The sequence below is a fragment of the Chiloscyllium plagiosum genome, chromosome 4 (assembly GCF_004010195.1).
Source record: "Chiloscyllium plagiosum isolate BGI_BamShark_2017 chromosome 4, ASM401019v2, whole genome shotgun sequence".
Lineage (NCBI taxonomy): Eukaryota > Metazoa > Chordata > Chondrichthyes > Orectolobiformes > Hemiscylliidae > Chiloscyllium > Chiloscyllium plagiosum.
Genome location: NC_057713.1, coordinates 98,451,119 through 98,470,675, shown reverse-complemented (window position 1 = coordinate 98,470,675; position 19,557 = coordinate 98,451,119). Strand labels below are relative to the sequence as shown.

The 19,557-nt window shown below is 40.4% G+C and overlaps 1 protein-coding gene across 6 annotated transcripts in view; it reads left to right on the top strand.

The window, feature by feature from the left end:
* Positions 1–19,557, top strand: part of col14a1a (collagen, type XIV, alpha 1a) — a 225,881-nt gene that overhangs the window by 149,855 nt on the left and 56,469 nt on the right. For all 6 annotated transcript variants that reach the window (XM_043688689.1, XM_043688690.1, XM_043688688.1 and 3 more), the window contains exons 28-35: positions 173–316; positions 1,902–2,066; positions 4,398–4,436; positions 6,415–6,553; positions 9,577–9,719; positions 11,306–11,415; positions 12,529–12,687; positions 17,457–17,534. In XM_043688689.1, the coding sequence (XP_043544624.1) occupies positions 173–316; positions 1,902–2,066; positions 4,398–4,436; positions 6,415–6,553; positions 9,577–9,719; positions 11,306–11,415; positions 12,529–12,687; positions 17,457–17,534 (977 nt within the window). The remainder of the gene's footprint in view (positions 1–172; positions 317–1,901; positions 2,067–4,397; positions 4,437–6,414; positions 6,554–9,576; positions 9,720–11,305; positions 11,416–12,528; positions 12,688–17,456; positions 17,535–19,557) is intronic.

Here is a 19,557-nt window from a genome sequence, read left to right as displayed (position 1 = left end):
ACAGGCTAGAGAGGATAAACATTCAGAGACAAGATGTGCATTTTATTCTGTTTATATATTGATCAATGCATTGTGCATTTGGACAATTTGTGACTTTGACTCTCTTACTAATGCTTGTGATTTGATTTCTACCCTGATTCATCTGACATGTCATTTTTAAAAAAATTCTCAGGCAGAGCTATCAAACATGCCAGGGATACTATCTTCACCATTGATGGAGGACTGCAGAAGGGCATTCCCAGAGTCCTGGTGGTAATTACGGACGGTCGATCGCAAGATGACGTTGACAAGATTTCTAAAGAGATGCAGATTGATGGTAATTGAGTGAAGTAGTTCCAGAAACCTACAATTGATGCATCACTCCATTTGAATCTTAACTGTATGTATACTTGATAAGAACTGTGCCTGTTTAAGTGTGGGCCTGACTCAGTGATGAATTTGCTTGAGTGAAGCATGCTTTGAAGAATATGGTGGCGCAGTGGCTCAGTGGTTACACTGCTGCCTCACAGCACCAGAGACCTGGGTTCAATTCCAGCCTTGAGCGACTGTCTGTGTGGAGTTTGCACGTTCCCCCCGTGTCTGGGTGGGTTTCCTCCCACAGTACAGAGATGTGCAGGTTAGGTGAATTGGCCATGCTAAATTACCCATAGTTTTCAGGGATGTGTAGGTTAGGTGCATTCGTCAGGGGTAAATGTAGACTAATACGAGTCGGGGAATGGGTCTGAGTGCGAGAGACTCTTCAGAGCGTTGGTGTGGACTTGTTGGACTAAATGGACTGTTTCCACAGTTTGGGGTTCTGTGAAAAAAAGTATACAAGGTGATCTCATTGAAAAGTATAACATTTTGAGAGAGTTGACAGGGTAGGGCTCGAAGGACATTTTTCCCCTGGTTGGAGAGTCTAGAACTAAAGACCATATTCTAAGAATAAGGGATTTAGGACTGAGTTAAGGGAGAAATTTCTTCACTTGTGATTGTAAATGTCTGGAATCCTCCACCTGGAAAGCTGTGGATGCTCACTCAGTGAGTATACTAAAACCTGAGATGTGCAGATTTGTGAATCTTACGGGACATGGCAATAGGGTAGGAAATTGGAGTTCATTTAAAAGATCATTAGGATTTTACTGGATGGATAGAGCATTTTCGTGAAGTCAAAAAGCCTACTGTGGCTTCTATTTTTGGTGCAGTCATCAAAAAGAATGTTTTCTTTTACTTTCAATGGGACCTGAATGCTTAGAACTGTCAAGCACACCCTTGAGAAGAACAAATTGAGAAATGGTTGAACTGCGATACTTGATGTGGTTAAAGGAAAGAATGGGGTGGACAGAGCGAAACGCATTTGCTGAAACAGAGACGAACAGAGCTGATGAGAATCACTGGTGAAAGAGAGGCAGGACACGTGGTGTCACTGTTCAATTAACATGGAACACAAACTAACTGTTAAGTTGTTTCCTATATGGAATGCAGTGCCAAGACAGCAGTGAGAACTCACTATCACAGGAAGTAGTTGAAGCTAAGATAAAGATACATTTAAGAAGAAGTTAGATGGGCATAAGAGGGAGAAAGCAATGGAGACATATGCTGATAAAGTGAGATTAATGACGAATGGGCTGAAGCTTGTGTGGAGCAGAACCAGATGGGCCAAATAGTCTGTTTGTGTCCAAACATTCCGATTTCAGATAATCATCAACAAGATAATATGAAGCATCCAACAAAGAGGTTAAAACTAAAATATTCTAACATCGCCACTGTATATGTTATATTGACACTGCCAATATTAAAGGGATTCTCTAACAATTTCAATCACAAACAGCAAGGTAAGTGCACATTAACCATTTTTACAGTTCAGTATGGACAGAAATTGGTTGAACTGAAGCATATTCTTATATCTATCTCTACTCCAGGTTACAGTATCTTTGCAGTGGGTGTTGCTGACGCTGATTACTTGGAGCTTGTCAATATTGCAAATAAACCCAGTAACAGGCATGCGTTCTTTGTGGATGATTTTGATGCCTTCAGGAAGATAGAAGATGAGCTTGTTACTTTTGTCTGTGAGACAGCGTCTGCAAGTGAGTCACAAAAAATTAATCTTTTAGTGTTTTTAACAATTTTTATTTATAATTAATACAGTGAAATATCCCAAACTGCTACACAGGAGCATTATAAATAAAATTTTGATGCCAAAATCCATGAGGAGATTTTATGTAAATTAACCAAAAGTTTGGCCAAAGAAATGTTTTCAATGAGCATCTTAAAGGAAGAGTGTGAGGTCATTTAAGTTGAGGCATTCTGAGGTTAGAGTGAGAATGGCTGGTTTAGTGAGTGTTGCAATGGATACGTCTGGAAGAATCAAAGGTATAATTGCATTTTGATTGATTTTATTTAAATCGTGCCTCTACCAATGATTTGAAAACCCAGGGGGACCTGTTACCAGTGCTATTGGCATCAATGTTCCAAGGGATCTGTACCATATCAGTTGATTTCCCATGACCCCTCCCTGTCCAATATGGTGGTCAGCAAAAACTGGTTCTGTACCGAAACTTGCAGGATTGTTGCTGGCCAATAGTGCATGAACAAAGGGCATTCCACTCTGGAATGCCCTTTGTTCATGCACTATTGGCCAGCAACAATCCTGCAAGTTTTGATCATGTGTCTAAAACTGGTGTGACACCCTTTGGTGCTTGGAAATCAGCGCTGAATTCCTAACTTAGAATCCTTTTAAGAAGACGGTCAGCAAATGATGAGTTCCCTTGGCCAGTCAGCCACTAAACCTGAAGATCCATGAATTGGGGCTACCAGTGGTAGGGAGAATTAAAGTTAAATTACCACGGAACAGTGGGTGGGTTGGAGGGGTGTGCAGAAGCACAAGGAGCTTCTCTTTATTGTATTGTAGGATTTGGGCATCACTGGCTGGGCTTCATTTTTTGCACATCCTTAATGTCATTGAACTGAGAGACTAACTAGGCCATTTGGGAGGACAGTTAAGAGGCAACCACATTAGTGTGGATCTGGATGTAGGCCAGATGTGTTAAGGATGGCAGATTTCCTTCTGTAAAAGGTAATGATGGGTTTTTACAACTATTGATTACAATTGTCATAGCTAAGATTACTGCGACTAGCTTTTGATGTTCACTGCATGTCCCCCTGTCCTATCCTGACTCTTGGGATTCTCAAAAGTTTGCCCAACACCTGAACAGGCCAATCTGCTGCCCCTTGACTGGTGCACTGGCTCTGTGATGTTGGATAGTACCCACTCTGAATTGAGAGCTCAGATAACTGTGGGCTCTCACCATCACTCTCATTAGCCACTCACTCCTCTTTCAAGCTCACATTTGCTATTCCAGTTCTTAAACTAAGACAGCACACAAGGTGACTTTATCATTTCATTATTCCGTGTAACTTGATATTTCCAAAGAAAACAGACTGAACTGTGTTCAATATTTCTTGTGACAGAAGCCTAATTTGATCCAGATTTCATGGTGCACACAATGTTGTATTATTGCCAATCTCACGCTTGTGTGATGTTTCCAAAATTGGCAGCAGCATCGTATGTTACATGCTGCACTTCTCAGAGATTTTCTCATGATTTCATTTAGTGTTTCAGATCAGTGTCTCTGGTGGGGCCACATGCCACTCTATCTATTGTCGGTGGGCTAACCTGAATGAAAGAGAAAAACATGGAAACATGCACTTCTATAGCACCTTTTATATCCTCAGGCTGTTCCAACCAGCCAAATACATTGAGGGTGTAGTCTGTGTTATGATATCAGAAATGCAGCAGCAAATAAGAGGCAACTTCTTCAAGCGTGTATGGGTGCGTGGTGGAAGCTGGTACAATTATAACATTTAAAAGGCATCTGGTTAGGTATATGAATAGGAATTGCTTAGAGGGATATGGGCCAAATGCTGGCAAATGGGACTAGACTATCTGGTCAGCTTGGACGAGTTGGACTGAAGGGTCTGCATCTGTGCTGTACATCTCTATGACTCTATCTATATTTATACATTGATTCAGATTAATATTGTCTAGAGACACCCTTTCCTGTTCTTTAAAGTAATGTTGAAAAATCTTTTACATGGCTTTGAAATGACAGATGTTGGGTAGGAGTGCACGTGAACACTTCTAACAATAATGCCGATTTCCATTAGTGCTGCACTGGGAGGGTCAGCCTGGATCTTTATGTTCAAGTCTGTAGAATGGAAATCAAACCCACCACTTTCTGACTCAGAGACAAAGGTGTTACCCATTGAGCTGTGGCTCCTGCACTGCTGTCCGATAATCTTGAATCTTGTGACTACTGCAGAATTGGGAAACACAGTACCTTTCACATTTGTGCAATATAGCTAGGAGAACGAAATCACATCTGGATGTTAACAATTTTCAATTCTTATATTTTCAGCTTGTCCATTGGTTATGCTTGGTGATTCCAGTATTGCAGGTAAAAATATCACTACATATTTTTATCATTTGTTGCAGAGATTGAGCTACATCACAGTCTTTGTGCTGGTCATCCAGTGGCAGTAACAGACACAGAATTGTTGGAATTATTTCTGTGTGAGTGAATGCATCTCCATTTGTAATCCATGTGAAATTACCCTTATTGGAATAGAATCTTCACCGCTCCAAATAAAGATATCCACTGTCTTAAGGATTTCCTTTGTAAAATTGAGGACATTTCTATTTGCCATATATATCATGGAAAACCAATGCAAGTTTAGTGAATGGATCTAATTTTATCTGTACAAGGGAAAATCTAACCTGTTGAAACCAGCTGAGCAGAAAGAAGACAGTCAATGAAGAATTTGTTAGTTCTTAACATGTCGAGGTGCCAATTACTATGGAAGGCAAAGCCCATCAGTCTTAGCAATAATTGGGTTTTCCAAATACCGATTTTAACCACATTGAAGGAAAGCCTTGCATTTATTTAATGTCTTTCACTACCTTGGAATATCCCAACCTTTGTAGTCAATGAAGTATTTTTGAAACACAGGCACTGAAGTATGGCAGCCAGTTTGCCACAGCAAGATCCCACATCAGCAGTGCATTAATGACCAGATCATCCATTTCAATGATACTGACAGAGGGATAAGTATTGGCCAGGACATCAGGAATAAATGTTGCAGTAACCCGTCAGTAGGGTGCAACATACAATGTTGGTGTGGTTCTTCAATGTCTGTCTAAATTTTGCTGCTCATGACTTGAAATGGACTTGAACCCAACATTCTGACTCAAAAGGAATTGCGCTGCCCCCGAGCTGCAGCTAACACCAGATTGGTGTTGATTTATTCTGAAATTATAGTGTGTTCATCAAATAGAGGCACCATGTGTAAACATCATGTTCAGGCAGAACTGAGCAGGCAGAAATAAAGTCTCATTGAAACAAAGCAAATTTACTTCAAGCCCATCATCTTAACAAGAGAACTTGTTGCAAAATCTGCTAATGGATATGATGCGGGATATTCATGGCGATGTGTCATCAGGGAAAATTTCTGTTGGATTTTCTGAGCAGTGCCCAAAGTGTATGCAACACAGTTAACAGTGTGCTTGGCTGAGATAATATCATCTAAAATCTATACAAGTTTCTGTATTTCCTTCCTCACTATTAAAAAAAACAATTGCCTTTCACTTTTTAACAAAGGCAGGGTCTTTCTCAGTCTGACCAGTGGAGCTGAGATTGGTCTCTTTGAGCAGAGAATGTTAAGGGTGCAATTTAATATAGGAGTTCAAAATAATGTGGTTCTGACAATAGATAAGATTGCAAAAGTATTTTCACTGGCAAGAGGGGTGGTAACAGAAGAATATGAAAACAAGGTAGTTGACAAAAGAACCCAAAGGGAGATGAGATGATAAATGTTTTAACCCAATGAAGTGTTTGATCTAGAATGACCTGCCTGACAAGTTAATGGCAGCAAAGTCATTAATAGCTATCAAAAAGGAATCGAATAATTGTTTGAAAAGGGGATGTCTGCAGGGCTGTGGGAGAGAAAGAAGGGGAATTGGCTCTGACTGGGTCTAATCTCGGTCTAATATCTATTTCAAATGCTGTAAGATTCTATGAAGTCCCATCTATTTAACGTCCAAAGTTCCTTTGCCTGCATATTTTTGATAGGATTTTGAGTTTGTACTGGTGATCCCCCATGTTTTTAATTTATCACTACTTTAATGGAGACAAAGTCATTGTTTGGAAGGAAGACAAGTGTAAATCCCAGTTCTCTGTCACTGAAGACCACAGAGATACACATGGGATTTGCAGACAGGTAGAAGAAAAGCACTTGAAAAAAAAAGTTGTATGGATCATATTAAACTACCAGAAAGAAACATGTTGCTTTTATTTCTAAACTGACAGGAGAATTGTTGGGATGTGTTTTACAAGTTTCAAACTATGATCTGAAAACACAATTCATTGGGAATTGCAGGGTTTAAGATGATGGAGATGTTCGGGTTGGTTGAGAAGGAATATGCTTCTGTTGAAGGCGTGTCACTAGAGACTGGCTCTCTCAATAGCTTTCCCTGTTTTAGACTTCACAAAGATGCTCTTCTATCACAATCAACCAGGTACGTGTTATAATTATAATGGAGATTTTGGAATGAAGTTTTCTCTGTAGCTCATATGTTTATTAGTCAAGACAAGAACACTTTCCATTTCTTGCCTTTGTTGACTGTTCCTGCCTTGTTCTAATGGCTAAGAAATTTGGCTGTGAAATTACAAGAAGAAATTAAGCAAACCAGCATAACATAAAACAAAGATGCTGGAGATCTGAAACAAAGCAGAAAATGCGTACAAAACTCAGGTCTGGCAGCATCTGTGAAAAGTATAACACTTAACATTTTGAGCTCAGAGACCCTTCATCAGAACTGAAAGCAGCTGGGATGTGGTATCTATGCTGATGCCCGAGGAATGGGCTGGGACAGTTTTGGGGGTTGAGGGAGATGAGTAGGTGGAGACAGTGCCCAGAGAGAGCGAGAGAAAAGGGAAGCAAACAAACCGATTGCTTATAGTGGTAAATGCTGAGCTGCTTAAGGGAAGCATGAATAGTTGAAAATGACTTGGCTGTGCTGGGAGCAACCTATACAGGACCTGGGGATTTGGGAGTAGGTAATGAACATGGAGGGAGGTGTTCACGTTCTGAAATGGTTAAACTCAATACTGAGTCCTGAGGGCTGTAAGGTACCAAGGTGGAAACTGGGCTGTTGTTCTTTCAGCTTGCATTGAGCTTCGCTGGAGCAATGCAGCAGCCTGAGACACAAATGTTGGCCAGGGAACGGGGTAGTCTACAGAGTAGACAGGCAACTAGAACCTCAGAGTCATTTGTATGTATAGAGCAGATGCATTGGAAAAACTGGGAGAATGGAATGGACTCCTTACCGGAAGCAGGATGTGAGGATAGATAGTCAGGGTAACTGTGGGAATCGGTGGGTTTGTAGGGATGTCGGGTGGCCAGACTATCTCCAGAAATGGAAGCAGAGATATGATGGAAAGGAGTGGAGGAGTCAGATGTACCATGGGACGGTAAGGGAAGGATGGAAATTGGAAGCAAAATTGATAAATGTTTCCAACACCAAGCAGAAGTGAGGCCGGCTACAGTGCTTCAGTGAAGCTCAACGTTAGCTGGAGGAACAGCACCTAATCTATCCTTACAGCCTTCAGGGCTCAACATTAAGTTAAAAGTTTCAGTGCATGAAAACCTCCCTCCATGTTCGTTACCCACCCTCACATTTCCAGATCCTGTTCTGTATGGCTTGCGACAACGCAGCCAACATATTTTCAATTATTAACCTTTCCCATTATCACCTACTCAGCATTTACTATCATCAGAATCACTTTGTTTGCTTCCCCATATTTTATCTCTCCTTCTGTTTGGGCACTCCTCCATCAATTTGTCTCACTGTCTTCACCCCCCCCCCCCCCCCCCGTCATCAACATAAATACCACCATTTTCAATCTGCTTTCAAATCTGACAAAGGGTCATTGGACTCAGTGTTAACTCTGGTTTTTCTCTCCTCAGAGCTGAGTTTCTTCAGTACTTCCTGCTTTAGTTAAACAAACTAATATTGTGTTTCCTGGAATCTAGAAAGTTAAGGGGTAACAACCAAAGTTTTGAGAATATTAAAAACATATAGGACTGAAAAACACAATTTCCACTAGTTGAAAATCTAGATCATGGTGGGCTTATTTAAAAATGAGGTATAAATTTTTTTGGAGTGAATTAGGAAACACTGCTACCCACATATAATGATGGAAGTTTGAAACTCTTCCACAAATGACAATTGATGCCAGTCAGTTTTAAATCTGAGGTTGATAGATTTTTGTTAATCAAATCTATTGAGGAATATGGGGCAAAGGCACATGAAATTACTTTGCAAATCAGTCTTGATTTCATCAAGAGGGCAACAGGATTGAGGGACTAATGTCATTCTATTGTTATATTCCATCGAGCTGCCAAGAGTAAAAGCGAAGGAGACCAGCAATTGTTTGTAAAGAGATGTGGTGATAAAAGGTGCAAGTTGGATGATTGATTTTAAAATTCTTTCATTGAAGAAGGAAAGTCAGGAGCTAGAATGGGAATTGAAGCCAGATTAAAATAGAGGAGTCATGGAAGACAAGAGCGTGCAGTCTGTGTCGTTGATTGTATGGTCATGTGATTTTACATTTGTATGTTGTTTGTTAACCATAGTTCACCATAACTTGGGCTGTTTTCTCTAGTAAAGGGAAGGTCGAAGAACACACTGATAGAAACCTTTAAAGTTACAAAAGAGTTCGAGAAGGTAGACAAACAGAAGATATTTTCACTTATAAACTAGGAGTTATAAATATAATGTAATTATTAAAAAATCTGCTAGGTAATTCAGGAAAAATTTAATTACCCAGAGTGGGATGAATGTGGGTCTCACACCCATATAGAATGATTGAGGCAAACAACAGAGCTGTTATATAAATAACATAGCAAATAACATAAGGGGAAGCTGGATAAATACAAGTGAGAGAAAGGATTAGAAGGGGTTGCTAATCGAGTGAGATGCACTAAAGTGGGAGAGGGCTCTTGTGGATCATTAGCACCAGGATTGAGCTATGGGGTTGTATGTGTCTGTGATGCACATTGAATGTTGTTGTGTCACCATAGTCTTACCAGACCAGAGGGGCTGCTCTCTTATTAGAGAGAAGTGACTGGTGGTGATTTAACCTGAGGGCCACCGGACCTTGGGTGAGGGAAGAAGTTGAGAAGGAGAGTTGTCATGGTAACCTCAAACTAGTGATGGGAATTGAACTCATGCTGTTGGCGCCACACTGCTCTGCAAACCAACAATCCAGCCAAATGAGCTAAACCAATTCCCGCATTGAATGTAATTAGTTGTGTATGGGTTACAACAAATCATAAAACTGGTATCTCAAATAATTGAAGATATCTCCTGCCTTTTAGGCATAACCCAGGGGTTGTGTGCTGTAATGTTGAGGACCAAATTTGAGAGAAATGCAGGTTTGTTTTTAGCTGAGTTAGCCAGGACAGAACCTATGGTGGGAGCAGTGATGCCAGAGATGATGTTATTGGGTTCTGTTAATTGCACTGTATGTTTGTCAGGAACATCCACCCCGAAGGATTGCCTTCTGATTACACCATCACTTTCCTATTCCGCCTGCTGCCTGACACTCCACAGGAACCCTTTGCACTCTGGGAGATTCTAAACAAACAAAACGATCCTCTGGTTGGAGTCATCTTGGACAGTAAGAGTTCAATCTCCATTCACTTTGGTGTTGCATAGAACAGTATTAACGTGAAATTGATCAACGTGACAGCCTGCAACTTTGCCGAGTTTTTAGGAGGGGGAATTAGAGATCAAATGTACGCTGTTCATATTGATATGCTGTGTGAGGAAAGAACTTGCATTCCCATTGTACTTTTCACAGCCTGAGAATGTCCTAAAGTACTATAAAGCCACTTAATTTTAGTGATGGTTGATGAATAGCCCAGCACACCAGGGAGAAATTACATGCTCTTCTTTGAAATACTGCCTTGACATTCTGTGGAGGACCCACATGTGACTTTGATTTGAAGCTTCATCTAAAACAAAATGACACCCCAACAATTCAGCACTCCCTCAGTACTGCACTGGAGTGTTGGCCTGGATTCAGTGCTCAAATCTCTTGTGTGGGACTGTGAGCGTACAATCTCTGACTGAGGTGAAAATTGAACCCATTGCATCACAACTGACACCTTAAATGACACAGCAATACACCATAAAACCTCACTGAGCTTCCTAAAATATGTATCACATTGGTTAAAAACTTAAAATGTTTGTTTGCCTCATTGAGTAAATACCCAGTAAATTCTAATCATGCCTTCGAACCTTTTTCCCTGTGAAGATTTTCTGTGAACTTTATAAGCTGAAGAAAAGTCTCAATGTTTTCTGGTCATTACAGCACAGAAGAAGGCGATTCAGCCCAATCAGTCCATGCTAACTCTTGAAGGAACAATTTAGGCAGTCCCACTGCTCCACTCTATTCCTGTAATCCTTCAAGGTTATTTCCTTCAAGTGCTCATCTGGTGTTCTTTTGAACTCATTGATCCCTGCATTTGTTACTCTCATAGGGGAAGGGTTCCATGTCATTGTCAATTGCTGTCTAACATCCCCCTGTAACTAAAGCCCTAAGTCTGAGTCCCCTGTTTCTTATACCATCAGCTAATGGGATCAGCCTGACTTTGTCTTACATAAAGGTGGTATAATTTAGTTTACCATTATCAAATTTACCATCAACTCTCTTTGCTTGAATTTTTCCAAACTACCCTCGGAGCTAAAATCCCTCCTTCCTAGAACCATTGTAATAAATCTCCTCCAAGGGGTCTCAAAGACCCTCACATCCTTCCTAAAGTGTGGCAACCAGAATTGGATGCAATACTCCAGCCCTAACCACAGCTTGATGGGGTGAATAGTCAAGGTCTTTTCCCCAGGGTAGTGAAGTCCAAAACTGCAGTGCATAGATTTAAGGTGAGATTTAAAACAGAACTAAGAAGCAACCTCTTCACTCAGAGGGTGGTACGCATATGGAATGAATTGCCAGAGGAAGTGCTGGTACAATTACACCATTTAAAAGGTACCTGGATGGGTATATGAATAAAAAGGTTTAAAAGGATATGGGCCAAGTGCTGGCAAATGCGACCAAATTAATGTAAGATATCTGGTCGGCCTGGATGAGTTGGACTGAAGGATCTGTTTCCGTGATGTGCAGCTCTATGACTCTGACTATGATGCATGTTTTATTCAATGGCTCTATTTTCTCAATTTTAATTGCTTTTTATTTGCTGTTTTTAGATGGTGGGAAAACCCTCACTTACTTTAACTATGATTACAAGAATGAGTTTCAGACAGTCACTTTTGAGGATCCAAGTGTCAAGAAGATTTTCTTTGGCAGTTTTCATAAGGTCAGTAGATGTAAATAAATGAACTAACTGTCTGGATTCCGTGTATGAGTTTCATGGATTCATAGAATATTCATAGAATCCCTACAGTGTGGAAACAGGCCATTTGGCCCAACACGTCCACACCGATCCTCCAAAGATCCTCCCACCCAGACCCATTCCCTTACCCTATTACTTGACATTTCTCAAGACTAATGCAGGTAACCTACACATCTCTAAATATTATGGGCAATTTAGCATGGCCAATCCATCTAACCTGCACATCTTTGGACTGTGGGAAGAAACTGGAGCACTTGGAGGAAACCCATGCAGATAAGGGGGGATGCTTAATGGTTGTTAGTTCATGACCTGTGTCCCTGAAAATAATATCAATCAACCTGCTCAATTTAAGCATTCTCCCAGTTTATTTTGTTGGTATTTGGTGTTCTTTTCTGTTTCATAAATTGAGGAATAATGTAATTTAACCTGATGTGAATACATTCCATGAGACAAATTAACAAATTCTTAGAAGATAAAGCCATGCCAAATGTAAAATATGGTGTACATTCTATTTAATTCAGTGTAATCCTGATGATAAATCATGAGGAAAATTTCACAAATTAAGATTGTATTTCCTAGAATTTAGATGGTTGGGAGACGATTTGATCAAACTTTTCAAGATATTAAGGGGAGCAAATAGACAGAAACTACTTCTACAAGATAGGAATGTGAGGGCTGGATGTATATTCTAAAAAGTTAAACCCTTCAGGAGTCTAACTAAGAAACACTCCTTCACAAAAAGGTTGGAACTCTCACCTCTGTATGCTAAAGGATATAGGGATAGAGTAGGAAAATGGCATTGGGTAGGATATCAGTCATGATCGAGTTGAATGGTGGAGCAGGCTCCAGGGGCTATTTATTTTCTACAAATTGGAGTCAATACATGATCAGTTAATGTTAAATCTAAGATTGACAGATTTTTTTTAAGGGATTATGGTTTGGAAGGTGAATGTAGGTATGTGCAGTTGGGTCACAGTTCTGACTGAATGGTGGAGCAGGCTCAAGAAGCTTATTGATCACCTTCAGTTTCGGTCCTTTACATCCTGTCTAATGCTACTCCATATTCTTTTCGAACAGGTGCATGTGATAATTAGCAAAACCCATGCAAAACTGATTGTTGACTGCAAACAAGTCGGTGAGAAGGAAATCAATGCAGCAGGAAACATTAGCACCAATGGAGTCGAAGTATTGGGCCGAATGGTACGGTCAAGGGGCCCCCGGGATAATTCGGCACCGGTGAGTTGCTTCATCACTGCTAGCCAAATAAACATGGGCCGTATTAACATTAGGTAACGATTGCTAAACAATGCTAAAGATATAGGGATAAAGTAGGAAAATGGCATTGGAATAGGATTGGAATATAAAAGCAGTGATGTGCTTCTTGGACTTTAGAAAGCTCTAGTTAGGCCCCATTTAGAATACTGTGTCCAATTTTGGGTCGCACGCCTCAGGAAGGACATGCTGGCACTGAAGTGTGTCCGGTGGAGATTCGCACGGAAGATCTCTGGAATGGTAGGCCTAACATACGATGAATGGCTGAGGATCCTGTAATTGTATTCATTAGGGTTTAGAAGGTTGAGGGGAGATCTAATAGGAACTTACAAGATAATGCATGGCTTAGAAAGGATGGACGCTGTGAAGTTGTTTCCGTTAGGTGGGGAGACTAGGACCCGTGGACACAGCCTTAGAATTAGAGGGGGTCAATTTAGAACAGAAATGAGGAGACATTTCTTCATCCAGAGAGTGGTGGGCCTATGGAATTCACTGCCTCGGAGCGCAGTGGAGGCCAGATGTTAAATGCCTTCAAGGCAGAGATTGATAAATTCTTGATCTTGCAAGGAATTAAGGGCTACTGGTAATTGGAATTGAAATGCCCATCAGCCATGATTAAATGGTAGAGTGAACTCAATGGGCCGAATGGCCTTACTTCCACTCCAATGTCTTATGGTCTTGAAGGTTTTCATTTTGCTGTAATCAGGACTGACTTGCAAGAGATGACTCATTAAAGCTGACTTGCAAGTTTAGAAAGGGAACACTAATCTATTCAGCATGAGTAAAAGGGTTGGCATGGAGACACAGCAGGAACTGTTCACTGTCAATCCTAGCTGAGAAATCTCAGACCAAGAAAGGTAGAAAGACTTTGGTCAGGGAGTTGCAATGGGAATGTAGCTGGGATTGGCAGTCTCCATGGCAGTGGAGAAATTTTCTCAATGTAAAAAATTACAATGTGTGGATGAATTTATTTTGCCTACATAAATACATTGCCTTCATTATCTATTCTAACTGCTGTCAGAGCTGTCTGATTTAACTCTGAGGACTAAGACATTTGAGCTCTGTTTATGTGTGTGACCCAAGCCTCTGAAACAGAGAAAATCTAAGGCAGATGCAACATTTGTTAACATTAGCTGTGATCTCAAATGTAATTGTACCCCAGACTAACTTTGCAATCCAACACAACTGAATAAAATGCCTTTTTGGTCGTTATATTTGCTGAAAGCTGTGCATTTGTCATGATATTTAAAATATAAAAATCACCATTATCGCACGTTCCTCATAATACTTTTAAATTATTTTGAGTTTGTGATCTTGTTTGAATTTCTTTGTGGTCGACCATGAAGTAAACATTTTTTTAGAGAACGACTTTCCAGCTGGTGTATTTGATGTCTTCTAAAAAGTTACATCCTTTATTGTAAAGACTAAAGCAGAAAGAATTTCCATTAAGTTTGGTGTGGTGTGTTAGAGTGGCTCACAAGAGAACGTTTAAGGCCCGTTTTATTATAAACGTGGAGTAGGGAATATGTAACTGTTTTATTGAAGTGCATAATGAGGTAATAAAGGAATAATAGTTTGTCAGTCAATGCCCTCGCAATGTTCATGTCTCTCTGTGATACATTAACACAACTTAACGCACAGTTAAATTGAAAAATATTTCACGCTGCTTCACAAGCATGTTATCGATAATATTTTTGATACTGAGCCACACAAGGAGATGTTTAGACTGGTGACCAAAATCTTGGTGAAAGAGAGGAAGTTGTAAAGTATGTCTTAAAAGAGGAGAAAGATGAAGTGATTTAAGTTGGAATTCCAGGGATACGCAAGATGCTGCAGTTGAAGGAACAGAGATGTTTTGAGGCTAGAAAGCCTAGAAGACACAGGACCATGATCATTTAGGGATTTAAATACAATGATGGGAATCCAAAAATTGGAGTCTTAGTGCACTGGGAGCAGGTGTTGCTCAATGAACACCAGGTGATGGATGAAGGGGATCTGGAGTGAGCGAAAGTATGGCAATAGAGTTTTGGATTACCTCAAGCTAATGTCAAGTGGACAATGGGAGACTGACCAGGAACGTATTGGAATAATCAATTCCAAGGACATGGATGCAGCCTGCAGGTGCTGATGAGCTGAAGCAAGGCCAGATACATTTAAAGTTACAGATGTGGTATTCCATGATCTTAGTGATGAGGTGGATATGTGCTCAGTAATTCATCTCTGGGCGCAAAACAACTTCAGTACTGTTAACGATATAGCTTAGCTTTAAACAGTTGCCAGAATTTGAAATGGTGACCAGCAGGCAGATTTTGTAAACATAGCACTGTTATACAAACCTCTGCTCAATCCAATTGTTATCAGGCTAAACAGCGTTGAGTTACAAATCCAGTATACAGAAAGTTACTGGCCATGGCTCAGTGGGGAGCATGCTTGATTTTACGTTATGAGGTTGTGGGTTTAAATCTCATTCCAGAGACTTGAACACATGTTTGAGGCTGACTGACAATGCAGTACTGAGAAAATGTAGCACTGTTGGAAGTGCTGCCTTTCAGGTTAGACATAAGATTTCGGGTCTAACTGATAGATATCCCTTACCTAACAAATTGGAAGCAGTTTACATGACCATTTATCTTGTTGCAGTTGAAGGGATCTTGCTGTTGTAAATTGGCTCCTGCAGTACAGCAGAAACTGCACTTCAAAAGTGGTTTTGGTACTGATGTGTTTTCTTTTCAAAGTCTTTTTTGAATAAAATAAGGATAAATATAACAAGCACTCACTTTGTTCAATGGCACATCACACGACTGTCGAGAAATCCTTTTGAATACTGAATATGTGAATATGAAATATGCAAATAATTTCGCTATAGTTAATCTGTAAATTTATTCTGCTTCACATTATTTTTCAGTAACTGTTACACATCCCATTTAGATGTTAGCAGTCTAGTTCCAAAGCTGACTGTGAGGAATGAGCTTTCCAATTTCACATTGACCTACATTAATTTGGTTGTAATCGGCTGTATACAAAATCCGCTGTGGTTACAAAACAGGCCAACTAGTGAGTCTTCTTCTGACACCCCAAAGCTTATTCATCGTCTACGAGGCGCATGTCAGGAGTGTGATGGAATACTCCTCAATTGCCCGAATGTATGTAGATCCAGCAACACTCATAAATTCCACTATAATCCAGATAAATTAGCCTGTTTGATTGACACAACACCTATCTCCTTGTTAAAAATCACACAACACCAGGTTATAGTCCAACAGGTTTAATTGGAAGCACACAAGCTTTTGGAGCAATGCTCCTTTGTCAGGTGATCACCTGATGAAGGAGCGTCGCTCCAAAAGCTTGTGTGCTTCCAATTAAATCTGTTGGACTATAACCTGATGTTGTGTGATTTTTAACTTTGTACACCCCAGTCCAACACCGGCATCTCCAAATCATGACTCCTATCTCCTTGAGCATTTATCCAGCACACAGTGATGGCAGTGTGTCCCATCTGCAAGATACACTGCAGCAACTTGCTCCTTTGACAACCTCTTTGATACCACCCTCACCTAGATAGACAAAGGCAGTGGAAACACCCCCACCTGCAAGTTTCCCTCCAAGCTACATATCATCCTGAAACTATATTGCAGCTTTTTTACTTCTAGGTCAAAATCCTGGATTACCCACACTAATGGCACTGTGAATATAACTAACTACCCACAAAGACTGCAATGTCCCAAAAGGCAGCTCAGAAGCAATTAAGTGAAGGTCAGTTAATGCTGGCCTTGACTGTGATGCTCAATAATGTTGTTAGACCACTACGCCTTCATGTTTGGCTGGCTTTAGAGCAAATATTTAATTCACTGTTTACTAAACTAAAATGCACATTTCTCTATCTAATGGTTTGACTCTGGGGTCACATGTTTCAGCTATGACTATTCCTGGAGTCAAGTCACAACACACAATCTGGGATCAGTCCAAGTTGTTGACTTGATAAAAGGGTGGTGTGGGATGTTGTATTGCAACAGCAGAATCTGAATGCTCAGCAGGGTGATGTGTTGTGTGAAAGCTCATCTTGAAATTTTATACCAGAGAGGGAAATTAATGTGGTCACATCCCTCCATTTGTGTTGGGATTTCTGCCAAGCCCGTGTAAAAAGACAATGGGCGTTTAGTTTGTGTGTCTTAAATGCTTCCTCTGGCTTGAGTAGATACTTTGAATTTCTTGGCAGGACTGAACAGAACTTGGTTTGTCAACTTTGCTACATCTATGTCACCTTTATCAATTCAACCCAACTCCAGTTCTTGGAGATTTGGACATCATTATTAAATCCTACTAAGCAGAAGGAAGTCAGTCAACAGATTAAACTCTCAAAATTCTCAAAAATCGCTAATAGATTAAACTGTCAAATGCCTGAAACACAGATCAAACCCATTGGACATAGACCCATTGCTGTTTCTAACAACATGGAGAGACAGGACACTTCATTAACAGGTTTTTAAACAGGATCTCATAGTGCAATTGGGTGCCTCATTTAAAATACTCTGTTGCTGCAAAGGGTTGCCGAGGATCTGGAAGCCAGCAGTGAGAAGCAGCCCAGAGATATTTCCTTCATGGGGTTGATAGCCTTTTCCTCCTGTGGACAAGGAGCAACAGGAATGGTCTCTCACAGGCTGGTTGAGGGATCCTTATTAATGTGCTTGATCTTTCATGAATGTTCACCTTTCATTCTTTTATTTTGATGTCAGTTTCAACTGCAAGGATTTGATATCTCCTGTTCGACTTCCACTGCAAACAGGGACAAGTGTTGCGAACTTCCAGGACTGGTGAGTAGAAAATAAAATAGCAACAGTTTCAGTACAAGTACTATCCTTGGATTTGTAGATATTTATAATTTGGAGTCATGAAGATAATTCTGGGCATTTGAATGGTGCTTATCCTAAACTTCCCAGTTCTTCAATTGATTGAGCTTCTTTCACTGTAATAACCTTAAAAATCAATGAACGACTACATAAAGAGAACAGATTAATAATCAGACTAAAAAGCACAAATTTACGACAAAATTTTGTTGAATGACCTGTGGGCAGAGCATGTTCTTCAGGTAATGGAGACTGTTCATGTCTGTTACTGACTCTGTTTACCTTGTTTCTTGAGTTGATTGAAATTTGGGTCATTCTATTCCAGCCTTGCAATCTGTCTGAAGCCTACATTCTTCCAGTCAGGGCTAAGCATAAAATAGGTCAAGAAGCATCTGAATGTGCAGCAACGACGATGTGTTGGGTGAAATTTTATACCAGAGAGGGGAAATTAATGTGGTCACATCCCTCCATTTGTGTTGTGATTTCCTTCAAGCTGGTCTAAAAAGACAATAGGTCTTTGATTTGTATATCTTAAATGCTTCCTCTGGCTTGAGTGGATATATTGACTTTCTTCAGGAATGAATTCCTGATGAAGGGCTTATGCCTGAAATGTCGACTCTCCCCTTCCTCGGATGCTACATGACCTGCTGTGCTTTTCTGGCGCTACATGTTTCCACTCTGAACTCCAGCATCTGCAGTCCTCACTTTCTCCATATTGAATTTCTTGGCAGGACTGACTGAACAGACCAAGCATATAATGGGGAAAGAAGCATTGAGACACATGGAGCCATGTTTAGTTTTTTTACTTGTTCCATTACCATCTCCTTTTGCCTTTCACCATCATCCGTTTTATCATAAAGTCAAAGTTGTACAGCACAAAAACAGATCCTTCAGTCCAAATCATCCATGCTGACCAGATATCCTAAATTAATCTAGTCCCATTTGCCAGCAGTTGGCCCTATTCATGTACCCATTTGGTTGCCTTTCAAATGGTGTAATTGTACGAGACTCCACCACATCCTTTGGCAGCTCATTCCATTCATGCACCATCCTCTGCATGAAAAAGTTGTTCCTTCGGTCCCTTTTAAATCTTTCCCCTCTGACCTTAAACCTATGCCCTCTACGTTTGGATTCTACTACCCTGGGAAAAACATCTTGGCTATTTACTCTATCTATGCCCCTCATAATTTTATAAAACTATGATTTTAAGGTCATCCTTCAGCATCCGACACTCCAGGGAAAATAGGCCCAGCCTATTCAACCTCTCCCTATAGCTTAAACCCACCAACCCTGGCAACATACTTTTAAACCTTTTCTGCATGCTTTCAAGTTTAATGTTTCCTGTAGCAGAATGCCCTTCATTCTACCATAGAGCTTTTTGTCCCTCTTCCTTCTCACTTCCCTTGCCTTTGGATTTGCCTAAAACCCCAGCAGTTGGCCCTATTCATGTACCCATTCGGTTGCCTTTCAAATGGTGTAATTGTACGAGCCTCCACCACATCCTCTGGCAGCTCATTCCATACACGTACCACCCTCTGCATGAAAAAGTTGTTCCTTCGGTCCCTTTTAAATCTTTCCCCTCTGACCTTAAATCTATGCCCTCTACGTTTGGATTCTACTACCCTGGGAAAAACATCTTGGCTATTTACTCTATCTATGCCCCTCATAATTTTATAAAACTATGATTTTAAGGTCATCCTTCAGCATCCAACACTCCAGGGAAAATAGTCCCAGCCTATTCAACCTCTCCCTATAGCTTAAACCCACCAACCCTGGCAACATACTTTTAAATTTTTTCTGCATGCTTTCAAGTTTAATGTTTCCTGTAGCAGAATGCCCTTCATTCTATCATAGAGTTTTTTGTCCTTCTTCCTTCTCACTTCCCTTGCCTTTGGATTTGCCTAAAACCTGTCACATTTCTATCCTTCCCTAGTTCAACTGAAAGGTCATCGAGCTGATATATTAATCCTGCCACCTGACCTGTTGAGTT